At 34.5% G+C, this 16,371-nt stretch overlaps 8 protein-coding genes across 8 annotated transcripts; 4 read left to right on the top strand and 4 right to left on the bottom strand. All coding sequences in view use genetic code 12, as the record gives it.

Moving 5' to 3' along the window:
* Nucleotides 1-106: 106 nt before the first annotated feature.
* FRS1 (phenylalanyl-tRNA synthetase beta chain, putative) lies at nucleotides 107-1,999 on the top strand (the record flags this gene model as incomplete). Its single annotated transcript, XM_002421719.1, has 1 exon — nucleotides 107-1,999. The coding sequence occupies one exon, from the start codon at nucleotides 107-109 to the stop codon at nucleotides 1,997-1,999; it is 1,893 nt and encodes a 630-aa protein (XP_002421764.1).
* Nucleotides 2,000-2,729: 730 nt separating this feature from the next.
* CD36_26770 (Ras-related protein Sec4) lies at nucleotides 2,730-3,362 on the top strand (the record flags this gene model as incomplete). The annotated part of the gene is made up of 1 exon (XM_002421718.1): nucleotides 2,730-3,362. One exon carries the CDS (start codon nucleotides 2,730-2,732, stop codon nucleotides 3,360-3,362), a length of 633 nt encoding a protein of 210 aa, XP_002421763.1.
* A 373-nt stretch (nucleotides 3,363-3,735) lies between these two features.
* On the bottom strand, nucleotides 3,736-4,155 carry CD36_26760 (NADH dehydrogenase, putative; the record flags this gene model as incomplete). Its single annotated transcript, XM_002421717.1, has 1 exon — nucleotides 3,736-4,155. The coding sequence occupies one exon, from the start codon at nucleotides 4,153-4,155 to the stop codon at nucleotides 3,736-3,738; it is 420 nt and encodes a 139-aa protein (XP_002421762.1).
* Nucleotides 4,156-4,432: 277 nt separating this feature from the next.
* CD36_26730 (WW domain-containing protein, putative) lies at nucleotides 4,433-5,131 on the bottom strand (the record flags this gene model as incomplete). Its single annotated transcript, XM_002421716.1, has 1 exon — nucleotides 4,433-5,131. One exon carries the CDS (start codon nucleotides 5,129-5,131, stop codon nucleotides 4,433-4,435), a length of 699 nt encoding a protein of 232 aa, XP_002421761.1.
* A 526-nt stretch (nucleotides 5,132-5,657) lies between these two features.
* On the bottom strand, nucleotides 5,658-8,750 carry CD36_26710 (structural protein mdm1 homologue, putative; the record flags this gene model as incomplete). Its single annotated transcript, XM_002421715.1, has 1 exon — nucleotides 5,658-8,750. The coding sequence occupies one exon, from the start codon at nucleotides 8,748-8,750 to the stop codon at nucleotides 5,658-5,660; it is 3,093 nt and encodes a 1,030-aa protein (XP_002421760.1).
* Nucleotides 8,751-8,943: 193 nt separating this feature from the next.
* CD36_26690 (conserved hypothetical protein) lies at nucleotides 8,944-9,684 on the bottom strand (the record flags this gene model as incomplete). Its single annotated transcript, XM_002421714.1, has 1 exon — nucleotides 8,944-9,684. The coding sequence occupies one exon, from the start codon at nucleotides 9,682-9,684 to the stop codon at nucleotides 8,944-8,946; it is 741 nt and encodes a 246-aa protein (XP_002421759.1).
* Nucleotides 9,685-9,920: 236 nt separating this feature from the next.
* On the top strand, nucleotides 9,921-12,674 carry CD36_26680 (U4/U6 snRNA-associated-splicing factor, putative; the record flags this gene model as incomplete). Its single annotated transcript, XM_002421713.1, has 1 exon — nucleotides 9,921-12,674. One exon carries the CDS (start codon nucleotides 9,921-9,923, stop codon nucleotides 12,672-12,674), a length of 2,754 nt encoding a protein of 917 aa, XP_002421758.1.
* A 241-nt stretch (nucleotides 12,675-12,915) lies between these two features.
* On the top strand, nucleotides 12,916-16,209 carry CDC60 (cytosolic leucyl-tRNA synthetase, putative; the record flags this gene model as incomplete). Its single annotated transcript, XM_002421712.1, has 1 exon — nucleotides 12,916-16,209. The coding sequence occupies one exon, from the start codon at nucleotides 12,916-12,918 to the stop codon at nucleotides 16,207-16,209; it is 3,294 nt and encodes a 1,097-aa protein (XP_002421757.1).
* Nucleotides 16,210-16,371: the final 162 nt, after the last annotated feature.

The raw sequence follows: 16,371 nt of genomic DNA, 5'->3' as shown, positions 1-16,371 counted from the left end.
TGTAGTTATAATGAACATATTTATCATGCCAACCGTTAGCTCTATCCGGGTAAACCATGAATAATAACAAAATTTTTTTTTTTTTTCTGGTTTTTGGTGATTGTGTATGCATTTCTCGTTCACAATTGAGTCAAAATTTTTCAGTGCTCCCATCAGTACAAAAGCTGAGATACAAGTTATATATATATATATATACCAGCACCAACCGTATACATCTGCAATGCCTACTATTCCTGTAGATAAAGAGGATCTTTTCAAGTTATTGGGTAGATCATATACTACAGAAGAATTTGATGAGTTATGTTTCCAATTTGGTATTGAGTTAGATGAGGATACCACTGAAGATGTCAAAGGGACAGACGAAAGGCCACAATTGAAAATTGAAGTTCCTGCCAATAGATACGATATGTTATGTATTGAGGGTATTGCTCAAGCTTTAAACGAATTTTTAGGTAACACCCCAGCACCAAACTATAAATTGAATCCAAGTAAGCCAGAGATTTCTTTAACCATTAAAGAGTCAACCTACCCTATTCGTCAATATGCTGCCAGTGCGATTTTGAGAAATGTTAACCTTGATGAAAGAGCATACGATTCCTTTATTGCTTTACAAGATAAGTTGCATTCCAATTTATGCCGTAACAGAACTTTAGTGGCCATTGGTACCCATGATTTGGACACTTTGACTCCACCATTTACGTATGAAGCCTTGCCACCAAAGGATATTGTTTTTAAACCATTGAATCAGACTAAAGAAATTAATGGTGAAGAATTGATGGAGTTTTATGAAAAAGATAAGAATATTGGCAAGTTCTTACATATTATCAAGGACTCGCCAGTTTATCCAGTAATGCTTGACGCAAACAGAACAGTTGCTTCCCTCCCACCAATCATTAATAGTGATCACTCTAAAATCACTTTGAATACCAAGAATGTTTGGATTGATGTCACCGGTACTGATAGAACCAAAACTGAGATTGTTATAAACCAGTTGGTTGCCATGTTCTCACGTTATTGTAAGGAACCTTTTGAAATTGAACCAGTCCAAATTATTTCTGAACACAACAAGGAAACTCGTGTATGTCCAAATATTACTCCAAGAACAGCTAAGGCTGAGATTTCGTACATCAATTCCTGTGTAGGATTAGATTACTCGGGTGATGAAATTTCAAAGTTGTTAAAAAAAATGTCATTAGATGCCACCCCATCCACTGAAGAGAAGGACATACTTGATGTGAAGATTCCAATAACAAGATCTGATATTTTGCACCAATGTGACATTATGGAGGATGTTGCTATTGGGTATGGTTACGATAATTTGAAGAAGACCAAACCTAAAGCAGAAAGTTTGGTTGCTGCTCCATTGCCTGTAAATAAAGTTGCTGATATTTTGAGATTGGCAAGTTCTCAAGCTGGTTATTTAGAAGTTATGCCATTAACCTTGTCCTCACATGATGAGAACTTTGGTTGGTTGAAACAGAAGGACGACGGTACTAAGGCTGTTAAATTGGAAAATCCAAAGACAATCGAATACCAAGTCGTTAGAACCACTTTATTGCCTGGTATTTTAAAAACCGTTAAAGAAAACAGAAAACATTCATTGCCAATCAAGGTATTCGAATGTGGTGACATTGTTTTGAAGAATCCAAAATTAGAAAGAGGTGCCTTTAACCAACGTAATTGGGCTGCCTTGTACGTGGGCAAGACTTCTGGTTTTGAAATGGTCCAAGGGTTGTTGGGAAAGATTATGCAAACCATGAGAACTCCTTGGTTAGAGAATCCTTCCAAAGATCAGAGAAGAGGTTATTGGATAGAGGAAGACAAAGAAAACCCAACTTTCTTCCCTGGAAGAGGAGCAAAAATTTATTTCAGAAATGCCGATAATGCTGAAGCCAAAGCCATTGGAAGCATTGGTGTTTTGCATCCAGAAGTAATGAATAACTTTGACATTCCATATGCAGCATCATCTGTTGAAATAAACGCAGAAGTATTTTTGTAATCCCATAGAGAAATATGAGTATAGCGATCAGTTTGTTTTATTTAGTGTCTGAAATAGAAGAAATAGATATTTTTGATTAATACTACAAGACCCCTGTAAAAGGGATTTATTTTGTTATTAGTTATCTTCTGTGGGCAAAAATGTTACACACTGATAACCCAACTACCGGCATAAGGCATTTGCGATATATTCTGTCGTTTAATTTTTCGTCATTTGAATTTCACACTAAAAATCTTCAGTGGTGGTGATAAATGGCAAATTTAGCCAAAACACGAACATTACCCACCGGAAAATTACATTAAGGTTCTCCCTCAGTGTGTGGAAATTGAGAAAAAGAGTGTAAAGAGAGAGAAAAAAAAATTGAAGACAAACAAACAAACAAACAACAACAAGCTTAAAAAAAAATATAGAGAAAATAAAAAATACATTTGCGTATTATTGATTCTGTTGTGACCATCATTATCTGACTTGACAACACACAAGTTAATATAACGACATTCAATAGTATCAATACATTTATTCATATTGTCCTGGATTTATAGATCTTGGAACACAACAATATTTTACAACTTTTTTTTATTTCAAACAATACCCAAGATATAACTGGAGATTGAGTTTACCATTTGAACTGTTTTTGTAATTTTTTTTTTTTTCCCTCCCCTTTTATTTTAATCTTTGTCGGAATCATTCTATATAGCAAGAGAAACATCTTAACTGTTAACATTTCATCATGAGCGGTAAAGGAACATCATCAAGAGCATATGACATGATTATGAAATTATTGTTGGTTGGGGATTCCGGTGTTGGGAAATCATGTTTATTGTTGCGTTTTGTTGAAGACAAGTTTAACCCTTCATTTATAACTACTATTGGTATTGATTTCAAAATCAGAACCATTGAAAGCAAAGGAAAAAGAATCAAATTACAGGTTTGGGATACAGCTGGTCAAGAAAGATTCAGAACCATCACCACTGCTTACTACCGTGGTGCCATGGGAATTGTTTTAATATATGATGTCACTGATTCAAGATCATTTGAAAATGTTGAGAATTGGTTCCAAACAGTTACTCAACACGCTAATGAGGATGCCCAGATATTTTTAGTTGGTAACAAATGTGATGATGAAGTCAACAGACAGGTTTCTAAAGAACAAGGTCAAGAATTAGCTGCTAAATTGAATGTTCCATTTTTGGAAGCCAGTGCCAAAAGCAATGAAAATGTTGACTCCATCTTTTACGAATTGGCTAGCATTATTCAAGAGAAGCATGTTGAAGAGAATATTGGTGGTGTTGGTGGTGCCGGTGGTGCTGGTGGCATAGATGTTTCTCAAAATAACTCTGGAGCAAAAAACAACTGTTGCTAGAGAAGCGTGTTTGTTTTACTTTATCTGTTAGATTATATTTTACCATGGAAAGAAAAGAAGAAGCAACATTATTATAGGGAATGATATGTGGAATAGTTTCTGTATTTCTTGAATTTAATAGGTTTTTCTTTTTAATTATCTTTTTCTCTTACATTTGTTTTTAATTATACGTAAATGTTACGAAGTCTCTACTTATTCTTGAATTCCAAGGCATCTTACAGATTAGTCTTTTTGCCTTCTTAGGAAACTCCTTCTATCTTTCATTTATACTCAACTCCAATAAATATAAAATATATTTAAGTATTCTTAAACCAATAAATCAAATGAATATGCCTATATTATTTGTGTTACAAGATGTACAAATACACTAGTCTTAAATTTTTTTGCCAAAGTAAACCCATTGGTCATCTAATGGCTTTTCTTCTAACTCTTCCCAAACTTTTAACCCGCCCAATTGTGATGCCAAACTTAACTCATCAGCTGCTTGAATAACAATTTCTTCAATTAAACCACCACCAATTTGGTTCTCTATGTTCTCGACTATCTCTTCCTTTTCCACAATCTTCAATCTGTTTTGAGTTAATGCTTCTGTAGACTGTCTATAAACTGAGTCAGCAGGAAAATTCTCTTTTAATGTTTTCAAAGTCTCATTGTACAAAGTAACCAAAGCAGGTCTTGGATCAGGGTGTTTGTAAATACCTGCTAAACCAGTAGGTACGCCATCTCCAGCTTTAACCAATACCTCACTTAATTTCAATTTTGGAATCTGTCTTAAAATGGGAGTGAATCTCATGTTGTTGAATAGGTTGATAACGCTGCTACTAAATAAGCCAATACTTGAAAATGTAAGAAACAATTCTCACTATCTGGTTGGTTGAAAAAAAAAAAAAAAAAAAAAAAAAAAAGAAAGAGGAAGAAGAAATTTACAACCTCAGTCCTAAGAATCAAAAGTAGTGCGAAAATGCAAATATACGTTAATTAGTTTACCAAACAAGAACTAAATCTATACAACTAAGCAGCTAATAAAGAGGTTCTGGTTATCTAAACGACATATTATTGGCTAGGAGTGTCTAAAAATCACCACCAAAATCACCGCCATCAAAATCGCCACCATTATCGTAACCATCTTGATAACCATCTTCATAACCCTCCATTCTCTCATGATCTTCCCAACTATTGATAGCATTTCCTAATAGCATACCTCCCAACAAACCACCACCAACACCTAATGCCATGTTCCCAGCACCACCACCACCAAATCGACTTTGTTTCTGTGGTTGTTGTTGATAATATTGTCCTGGTGGTGGGCCTTGCTGATAATATTGTCCTGGTGGTGGGCCTTGTTGATAATATTGTCCTGGTGGTGGGCCTTGTTGGTAGTATTGTCCTGGTGGTGGGCCTTGTTGATAATATTGTCCTTGTGGTGGTCCTTGTTGATAATATTGTCCCAGTGGAGGGCCCTGTTGGTAGTTTTGACCAGATGGAGGTCCTTGGTTGTAACCTCTTTGGGTGTTTGGATTTGAAGCTGCTGGACGTGACTGATTACCGCTTGGTCCATTGGACCTCGATTTTGAATCTGTTGGGCTGTAGGCTGGTGGTGGAACATCATCACCAGAAGGTTTGCTATCGAATCTTGTTCCAGCTGGAGCCTCCGATTGGGATTTCTTTGTCTTCATGTCGACGTAATACCATGTAGAATACTCTTCGTCAAATTTGGCGACCCATCCATTGGGTACTTGTGGTGGATTCTTGGAATCGTTTTTGGACATTCTCTGTTTAAAAGTTTGGATAAATTATAAATGTATACTGTCAATACTATGAATAATCTTCAAAAGAAGAAGTAAAAAAAAAAAAAAATCTGGAGTCAAAGGCAGAAGTTGTGGATAAAATTGCTTACTCTACAAAAGTGGACAACTGAGAAAGATATGTTGCGGATAGGGGAATCGGATATAACAAGAAAAAAATATATAATGAATCAGAGAATAAGAGATCTGTCGCATGATCATCATTGCTCTCATAACGCTAACATATTGTTTGCAAGGGCCACCCCAATATTTGATTCAATAGATGTAATCCCTTTCCATATTTTATAGTGATATGAATGACTTGATTACTGTTTCAATTTTTGTATACTATTATTAACCAGAGATATGAGATAACTAGTGTTGCTTTACATCAAGTTATACGATCTGCTAAAAAAAATATGTTGGCTGTGCGTGGACATCGTTAATTTTATGAATGACTTCACGACCAAATTAATCTAAAATTAAATTCACTTAGAATAGCAATTTGTATCTATTTCATTTCTGCAAACATGTGTTCTAAAATCTCATCAACTATCTCAAATACTAGGTTCCTATTCAAATATTCGTTCTGAATCATCAGGAAAATTTTAGTGGATGCAAATATGCTATTGTGGCGTCCAAATATCGTCGAACAAGTTTCAAATATGAAAATTTCCGACAACACTTTTGCCTCTTGTCTTGTATTTGCCTGTTGATATAAGGACCTAATTACAGGAGGATCCTTGAATTTCCCATTAGGAAATAAAATATTTGTTAGCATCATGATTAAATCCAACACATTTTCCTCTGTTTTGAGTCTTCCCTCAACAACATCATAAACTTTTTTTTCAACCGTGGTACCTAGAATTTGTTGTAGTATCACCACTAAAGCTCTTCCCCTTAGCCAACTTCTCGAATAATGAAGTTTGAAAACAGATATCAATAAATCACATATGGGCTTAACAAATGGGGTTTTTGCAGATGCTGCCTCATCGAATTGTTTCAACTCACTTTCCATATCTCTCAAATTCTCCATTATATGGGTGTCAATATAAGTCAGATCTTTGTGGTTATCATCATTTTTCGTTGTGGTCATAAAATTGGAAAGACCACGATACCATTTACTTCCAAATAATGTTTGAAAATTGGTATCACTGTAATTTTTTGCTCTTGTTTCTTCAAACCGTTGATTCTTTTTCAAGTTAAAATTCTCCGACGACAAAAATGATCGGAATGCTCGATCTGAGCACACTTCTTGTATTTTAATCAATTCTTGTAAATAGTCTTCTAATTGCTTCATTCTAATTTCAGCAACTTGCTTTTGTTGAAATTTTAAAACCAGAATCGATTTTTTGGGGAACTTGAGATAACTAACTCTAGGATATTTTAACTTCAAATACTCGTGCAACCCGTAGAATTGACTAAATCTTCTAGCAACAACCCAACCAGCTTTAATTATGGTGGGGTTTTCATTAGAAAACTTTTGAACTTCAATAATGTATAGTGTAAATTCTCGACCATTCTTCTCATTGTCATTAATATAAGATTGGATGCATACTCTGGATTTCCCAAACAAACTGTTATCGTTTTCTTGAACAATGAATTGTTGTTTTTGTAATTCTTTTACATTAATTTCTCTGATCAACCCAATCTTTGATTTTTGCAAAACTTTCAACTCAGACAAATTATTAGTTAACTCGGCTTTCCGTAATAGTGGTTCTAAAATAGTAATTTGCTTCTGTAAATTGTCAACCTCGTCAGACAACTTTGGAATTTCTTCAGCTAAATTTAAATTCCCAGGAGCTGCAAATTGCACCTCCAGGTTACTATTATTCAATGATTGTGAATGTTTATCCGAATACAAAGAATCTCTATCAGAATCTGACTGTTCCTCGTCGGATAAGAAATCATCAAACAATCTAGAGTTTCTATTGGAGTGATTTCCATCGGACAAATTAGTAGACGAATCTCCAAATAAATCAGTTTTTAGTTGTAAAGTAGTCAATAATTGATCAGAATTGAATTCGTCACTTGCATCAAGTCGCGTGTCTAAACTCTCTGGTTTATTCATAATCAACGTAAAAGCATTTTCCACAGCATTTATTACTTCAGGATTAACATCAGATGACTCTTTTCGATTCACTAATCTTAGATACATGTCTGACTTAATAAAGACCGGTAAATCATGCGATTGCATCTGATCAAAATAATCACGTTGCATTTTGAATAGGTGCATCCGTGCTTCCTGGTACGTTCTCACATTGGCATTGTTTCCACTGCTTGATAAGACTTGCAAAATGTGAGTATCAGGTTGAGGAATTTCATTGGTTTTTATGAATTTGATATAAATATTGTAAACGTCGTCATTATTACCAAATTCCAAAGATAATGCCAAGGGATCCGTCTCGTCATCATTCTCTTCACCTTCTAAAGGTGCCTTAATCACTTCAACAGCCTTCCAAAATTCGACCAACTTGGACCGACCTTCACTCTCCATAAACTCTTTAAACACTTGGAAATTAGTTTTGTCTGTTAAAATATCTTTGAGATTTAAATTCTCCTGCTTTTCTCTTTGTTGTTTTCGTTCATTAATTTTCAATTTAAGCTGATTTTGTAAATTTGAATCAGGTGTCAACAATGCTGATGTCATATCTGACATTTGATTGTCGCTAATCTCTTTCGAGCTCTTTTGAGTATGTTCTTGCAACGCAGCTCTCAATTGCTTCACTTGGTCTCTTCGTCTTAAGTTATCCCCAATTAGCTTGACAATGATCAAATTGTAAAAATCACTTTCTGTAAGCAAGTTTATAACATTACAAAGAACTGTGCACGCAAGAATTTCAGTTACCAAACTTAGACCTACATCATTGGATTTTTCATTCTCTGACAATACAAGCTCCAATACCGTCTTCATTTTCTTCCGCAAATATTGCTTTTCTTTGAAATTGGTTTCTTCATTGACAACCAAAGATGTTGTGACTGCAGGATGTAACTTACCTCTTCTAAATTGACATGCAACTGCCATATGATATTCATTTGAGTCAAACTTTGAAAATTTCCCTTGGCTTTTAACTATATCCTCCGCTCTCAAATAATTTTCAAAGTGTTCTTGTATTAGCGGTAGGATGTCGGATACTAAAAGTTGGGCAAAATCAATGCTTCTTGCTCTATTTTGCAAATTTCGAATCACCTCTTTAAGCTCTAAAGATATATCAGTTTGTACCTGTGTTGATTGTGTTATTTGGGTGTACCATGGGGTAATAAATTCTTGAATAATTAAATCAATAAAACCCTGCAAAGATTCAGAAACCAAAAACGAGTCCAGAAAAATGGGTCTTTTCACATCTAATTGTTCATTCTGTAATTGCGTTATTTCCTGTGTCCAATTCTTTGAAAGAGTGAAATTGAACCGTCTATGTTGTCTCTTGATGGAAGAAGATCTCGATAATTGTACCTTTGTTGTGTAGTATACCATGAAAAAACATAGTAAAATGATTCCACATATAAATGTAAGGACAAATAGAATACTATTTTGATGAATACACCAAAAGACAACACCCAAGCATATACTCCATTTTAGTATGCTTGGTAAATGGTCATACATCAGAATATGTCGTTGTATGAACTAAACCTGACTATGAGGGCTATTGGTATAGACTAATTAATCTCAGTGATACTTGTATATTATTTTGTTTTCGTTTATGTATGATTTTTTTGGTTCGGCTAACTTTGAGGTTTCCACCATCACCATGCAAAAAAAACCATATTCTCTATACAACTAAAAATGCAAATGTTATTTATACTTTTCTTTTCTTTGATTTTGATGTTTCATCTTTACTTTCAGATTTCCTCTTCTTCTTCTTCTTAGAATCTTTACTTGAAGTTGTGTCTTTATCCTTTTTGCTTTTACTTGATTTCAGTAGCTTCTTTTCCTTCTCATGTTTAGATAGTATACTATCTTTAGACTTCTTTTTGGATTTCTTCTTCTTCTCTTTATCACTTTTACTGTTTAAAGACACTTTCAGTTTGTCTTGCTTAGTTTTCTTCACATCCTTGATTTTCTTGTCTGATTTCTTCTTTTTCCTTTCCTTTTCATTATTGGAACTATCACTGTCTTTGATATTTTCAGAAAACGTATCTTTCTTCGTTAGCTTTTCCATCTCCTCTAATGCTTTGGATGAAGATATTTCTCTATGACTTTCCTTTGTGTGATCAGTTTTCCCTACAGTGCCTTCTAACCCTTCGCCTTTCACGAACATTTTATATAATGGCGATATTGATTTCTGAAACGCATTGACGACTTTTTCTTCATTTGTTTGAAATGACACTTCCCCATTCTTATTATTGTTATTCACTTCCAAGTTCTTTAGCTGACCGTCAAATAGTTTCTCCCACCACATATCTGAATCATTTGTATCATGACCCAATCCTTTAGTGTCTTTCTTATGCTTTACAAGAATTGGTTTCTTTAACCCTCCCTTTTTTAGTGCTTCTCCTTCTTTCCATCCAAAAGACTGTAAATATATACTAGCATTCATGATGTAGAATCAGTGATAGAAATTTATCTTTTGATGTGATTGGAGATGAGTTGAGTTTGGAACCCGAATTTTTTTTTTTTTTTCAAAATGCGCGATGTACTTGCGTTTGATAAATGTTTACAATCCACCACTTTCTTGAGCAAATTTGCAAAACCATTGGAACCTAGTTTTGTTAATCTATAGTCTTTTCCATTTCCACCTACCATTTTTTTTTTATCAAACTACAAACATCAAATATGGAATCAAGTGAACCACTACAGCAAAACCAGTTGAATCGATACGTACTTGAAGATTATGATCGAATGCTTAAGTCTGTGGCCGAGATTGATGATGCGCAGAGAAAATGTTATATGATAAATGAAGTATACAAAATGAAACTAAAGTACTTTCGCTTAAAACAGTCAGAATTGAACAACTGGTTGGAAGCAATACATTTAATAGAAGATACTCATGAACGTGTCACTTCAGAGTTTAAGTTTTATGATTTGGTTTCCCTGGATTATTCCAATGCTGATATAACAAGTGGTTTTTTAAAGCATTTCCAGGAATTCAAAGACTTCGATGAGTCAGGTTCCGAAGCAAGGCTTCTAGATGGTATTAATATTTCTTGTCATGATTTCTCTAGAGGTAATATAATTTGGAAGCAATTGATTGATGCCGCTCAAGATGAATATTTGAAAGAAGATTCTGATACCAATTTAATGCATCTACATCAATATCAACTTGACAGATTGGCTACCCCTCACTCCCAACTTGATGAATCCTTTAATGAATATTCCTCATTTATAAGCAAATACTATAGTGATGATTATGACAAATACATGGAGTATATGAAGTCTGCCAACAAGATTTATTCATCAACAAAGACGAAACTGATTTACTACGAACGTTTTGAGATTGCCATCAAAGAATCACCCGAGGAGCCTCAAATATGGATAGACTATATGGAAAATGTTTATAGTCACCAAAAGAGAAAAGACTTGAATCCTATTCTTGCCATTTTTGAAAGAGCAATACTGAGAAATGAATCTTGGTCACAGAATTGGATAAAAATTTGGTTAGCTTTTATTTACATTATTTATGGTTGCAATAGTGATCAAAAACATGACAAGTTACAATTTGTGTTTCAAAAGTTTTTGAGAACTTTCCCGAAATCCAACCATGCTTATGCAGAATCTATCCGTTATTGTTTGACCTTGAATGATAGTGAGATAGCTGTTGAAGAATTTCAAAGCATAGAAACCAGATTAAACTCTACCAAAGATATATTGCAATGGGATTATCAACAATGGAAGTCAGTACATTTGGCATTTGTTCAATTCAATTTTCAAATATGGAAAAGAAACCGTACTCACAAGGACAAACTGATTGTGGAGCAGAACAGTAACTCCATATTTATGCGTGCATTCTCGGTAATGGAATCTAGTGATCCTTCTCATTCCGTGGAATTTCTAGCAGTTAATATGCTAACACAGATGGGAGCAATGAACATGGCCAAAGACCTTATAGACTTGATGTTGGAGAGGTTTAATACTGAAACAGAAGTTTTACTTTTTGGATTGAGGTATCTTGTCAACAATAAAATAGATTTGGATCAAATTCGCTCGTACTTTAAAAGTGCTATCCGTAAACTAGACCTGTTTGACCATCCTGAGAAGATTTCAGAGGAATGGTTGCAGTTTGAACAGCTTTATGGAGATATAAACAATTATATGGAATCTGTTGCGAAATGTGAAGCTGCTTTAAAAACTTTAAGCAAAAAAAGAAGTCGAGATATTACAGTTGATGAAAACAATCAATCTTCCAAAAAACGTAAAAGAGAACCCACAAAAGATTTTGATACTGAAACTAAATCAAGAGAAACATGCACTATCAAAGTTAAGAATCTTGCTGCTAACACAACCGAGGATTCCATTAGAAATTTTTTTAAGGACTGTGGAGAAGTTGGTGATATTTCTTTTGTGGAAGCTGAAGGAATGCGCTATGCAATATTTGAATTTCAAAATGAGCAACAGGTTTTCTCGGCATTGACCAAGAATTATAAGTCATTGGACGGAAATAAACTTGAAGTATCCAGATTACAGAATGCCTTACTATTTGTTAACAATTACCCTTCCACTTTTAGTCAAGATACGGTGAAAGAAATGATTGAGAAAATAGGACCAGTAGCAAAAATAAGATTTCCTAACCAAACCCTGAAAAAAATAAAAAGGTTTTGCTATGTTCAAATGATTTCTCATGACGATGCTCAACGAGTTATCAATCAGTACCATGGTCAAAAATATGAAGATCCAAACCTTGGAGGTGAGTTCTCATGGGAAATTAAGTTTTCCAACCCTGAAGAAAAGCACGAGAGGTCGTCACCAATAAGCGCTCGTAAAGTGAAGGTTTCTAGTATTTCCTTTAACGTGCTGAAAGAAGCTTTTGAAAAGAAATTTGCGTTGTGTGGAGAAATTGAACAGATTGTGTTTCCTAAAGCTGTATATGAAGAAGATGGGAAATTGAAAAGTAATGGTGGTTTAGCTATTGTTACTTACAAGACTACAGAGGGTACGGAAAATGCATTAAAGTTAAACGAAACGAAATGGATGGGTCGAAAATTGTTTGTTTCCAAAAAGCATCAACAAGTTCATTACACACCAAGCGATTTTGATGGTGTGAAAACAATTGGACTTTGTGGATTGGACCCTTCATTGAATTTCCAGCAAGTAAAAGCATCTCTAGAAGATAGATTCGGAAAGGTTGCTAAAGTTTTGTTGTTCCCAGAAGATAAACAAGCTTTAGTGGAATTCGTGAAACCTGGAGACGCTGGGAAGGTGAGTATGACTAATAGTTTTGTGAAATTAGGTGAAAGTGAAGCAAAAATTGTAACCAAGGAAGAGATAATAATAATAGGCAAAAGTGCCATCTCAAACACAACTACAACCACAACTTCATCAGCCCCTTTTACAATGATTCCTACGACTGTAAGACGGAAAAAATTTATGTAGTTGTAATTAGTCACTTACGACGCAAAATGTTTTGACAAACCCCCCTGGTAATAGTTTTCTCTCGCTAGTGCGAGTCCCTCACGTAATATATTACAAGTTTGATACCAACTACTTAGGGAAGCGGTTTTTTTTTTTTTTTTTTTTTTTAAATTATAGAGAGCGAGAGAAAGAAAATTTTTCACTTTTTGAGTCATTCTTTTATAACCATAATCCACTTTTGTTTCCAACCAAACATAAAATCATGAGTGGTCCTGTTACTTTTGAAAAGACATTTCGTAGAGATGCCTTAATTGATATCGAAAAGAAATATCAAAAAGTATGGGCAGAAGAAAAAGTTTTTGAAGTTGATGCCCCTACTTTTGAAGAATGTCCTATTGAAGATGTTGAACAAGTTCAAGAAGAACATCCCAAATTTTTTGCCACAATGGCTTATCCCTACATGAATGGTGTTTTGCACGCTGGTCATGCCTTTACATTATCTAAAGTTGAATTTGCAACCGGGTTTCAAAGAATGAATGGTAAAAGAGCATTATTCCCTTTGGGTTTCCACTGTACTGGTATGCCAATTAAAGCAGCTGCTGATAAAATTAAAAGAGAAATTGAATTATTTGGATCTGATTTTTCGAAAGCACCTGTTGATGATGAAGATGTAGAAGAAACCCAACAACCAGTCAAAACCCAATCAAAAAGAGAAGATGTCACTAAATTCACTTCCAAAAAATCCAAGGCTGCAGCCAAACAAGGTAGATCTAAATTTCAATTTGAGATCATGATGCAATTGGGAATTCCAAGAGAAGAAGTGGCCAAGTTTGCTAACACCGACTACTGGTTAGAGTTTTTCCCACCATTGTGTCAAAAAGATGTAACTGCTTTTGGAGCAAGAGTTGATTGGAGACGTTCTATGATTACAACCGATGCTAATCCTTATTATGATGCATTTGTTAGATGGCAAATTAATAGATTGAGAGACGTTGGTAAAATCAAGTTTGGTGAGAGATATACCATTTATTCTGAAAAGGATGGTCAAGCTTGTTTGGATCATGATAGACAATCCGGTGAAGGTGTTGGTCCACAAGAATATGTTGGTATAAAAATCAGATTGACAGATGTTGCACCACAAGCCCAAGAGCTTTTCAAAAATGAGAATCTTGATGTAAAGGAGAACAAGATTTATTTGGTTGCAGCAACTTTAAGACCAGAAACCATGTATGGTCAAACATGTTGTTTTGTGAGCCCAAAAATTGATTATGGTGTTTTTGATGCTGGTAATGGTAACTATTTCATTACCACTGAGCGTGCCTTTAAGAATATGTCTTTCCAAAATTTGACACCAAAAAGAGGATATTATAAACCACTTTTTACTATCAATGGTAAGGTATTAATTGGATCTAAGATTGATGCTCCATATGCCGTCAACAAAAATTTGAGAGTTTTGCCTATGGAGACTGTTCTTGCAACCAAAGGTACTGGTGTAGTCACTTGTGTTCCATCAGATTCTCCAGATGATTTTGTTACCACAAGAGACTTGGCCAATAAACCAGAATATTATGGAATTGAAAAGGACTGGGTTCAAACAGAAATTGTTCCTATTGTTCATACCGAAAAATATGGTGATAAATGTGCTGAGTTTTTGGTCAATGATTTGAAGATACAATCACCAAAAGATTCTGTGCAATTGGCCAATGCCAAAGAATTGGCTTACAAAGAAGGTTTTTACAATGGTACCATGCTTATTGGTAAATATAAAGGTGATAAAGTTGAAGATGCTAAGCCTAAAGTTAAGCAGGACTTGATTGATGAAGGACTTGCTTTTGTTTATAATGAACCAGAATCGCAAGTTATTTCTAGATCTGGTGATGATTGTTGTGTATCATTGGAAGATCAATGGTATATTGATTATGGTGAAGAAGTATGGTTGGGTGAAGCTTTGGAATGTCTTAAAAATATGGAAACATACTCCAAGGAAACTAGACATGGTTTTGAAGGTGTTTTGGCCTGGATGAAGAACTGGGCTGTTACGAGAAAATTTGGTTTGGGTACTAAATTGCCTTGGGATCCTCAATATTTGGTGGAATCTTTATCTGATTCTACTGTCTATATGGCATATTATACTATTGATCGTTTCTTGCATTCTGATTACTATGGTAAAACCCCAGGTAAATTTAATATCAAGCCGGAACAAATGACTGATGAAGTATTTGATTACATTTTTACTCGTCGTGATAATGTTGAAACTGATATTCCAAAAGAACAATTGAAAGAAATGAGAAGAGAGTTTGAATATTTTTACCCATTAGATGTTAGAGTGTCAGGAAAAGATTTAATTCCAAATCATTTGACATTCTTCATTTACACTCATGTTGCATTGTTCCCAAAAAGATTTTGGCCAAGAGGGGTTAGAGCCAATGGACATTTGTTGTTGAACAATGCTAAAATGTCTAAGTCGACTGGTAACTTTATGACTTTGGAACAAATCATTGAAAAATTCGGAGCTGATGCCTCTAGGATTGCTATGGCTGATGCAGGTGACACTGTTGAAGATGCCAATTTTGATGAAGCCAATGCCAATGCGGCAATCTTGAGATTAACCACATTGAAAGATTGGTGTGAAGAAGAAGTTAAAAACCAAGACAAATTAAGAACTGGTGATTATGACTCGTTTTTTGATGCTGCTTTTGAAAACGAAATGAATGATTTGATTGAAAAGACTTACCAACAATATACTTTGAGTAACTACAAGCAAGCATTGAAATCTGGATTGTTTGATTTCCAAATTGCTAGAGATATTTACAGAGAAAGTGTAAACACAACAGGAATTGGTATGCACAGGGATCTCGTTTTGAAATATATTGAATACCAAGCATTGATGTTGGCACCAATTGCTCCTCATTTTGCCGAATACCTTTACAGAGAAGTTTTAAGTAAAGATGGAAGTGTCCAAACTAGCAAATTTCCAAGAGCAACCAAACCTGTTTCCAAAGCTATTCTTGATGCCCTGGAATATGTCAGAAGTCTTACGAGATCTATACGTGAAGCGGAAGGTCAAGCTTTGAAAAAGAAGAAAGGAAAATCTGATGTTGATGGATCAAAACCAATTAGCTTGACAGTTTTGGTCTCCAACACTTTCCCAGAATGGCAAGATAACTATATTGAAATTGTTAGAGAATTATTTGAACAAAATAAGTTGGATGATAATAATGCTATAAGACAAAAAGTTGGTAAAGATATGAAACGTGGTATGCCATATATCCACCAAATCAAAACTAGATTAGCAACAGAAGATGCTGATACTGTTTTCAACAGAAAATTGACTTTTGATGAAATTGAAACATTGAAAAATGTTGTTGAAATTGTCAAGAGTGCCCCATACTCTCTTAAAGTTGAGAAATTAGAGATTCTTAGTTTCAATAACGGTGAAACCAAGGGGAAGAATATCATTAGTGGTGAAGACAATATTGAGCTCAATTTCAAGGGTAAGATAATGGAAAATGCTGTACCTGGAGAACCAGGTATTTTTATTAAAAATATTGAATAAATAGAGTCTTGTTTAGATTGTTTTTTTTTTTTTTGATATATATATATATATATATAATGTTTGTTTAGAGATAATGATAATACTAGAAGAATTTGCTCTAGGTCTTCCTGATACATCAATCGATTGGTAATTTAAAATAGAAATATTATATTGGTGGTTGGG

Source organism: Candida dubliniensis, chromosome R (genome assembly GCF_000026945.1).
Source record: "Candida dubliniensis CD36 chromosome R, complete sequence".
Taxonomy (NCBI): Eukaryota; Fungi; Ascomycota; class Pichiomycetes; order Serinales; family Debaryomycetaceae; genus Candida; species Candida dubliniensis.
Note: the sequence above shows the minus strand (reverse complement) of the source record. Positions and strands in the feature narration are given on the sequence as shown.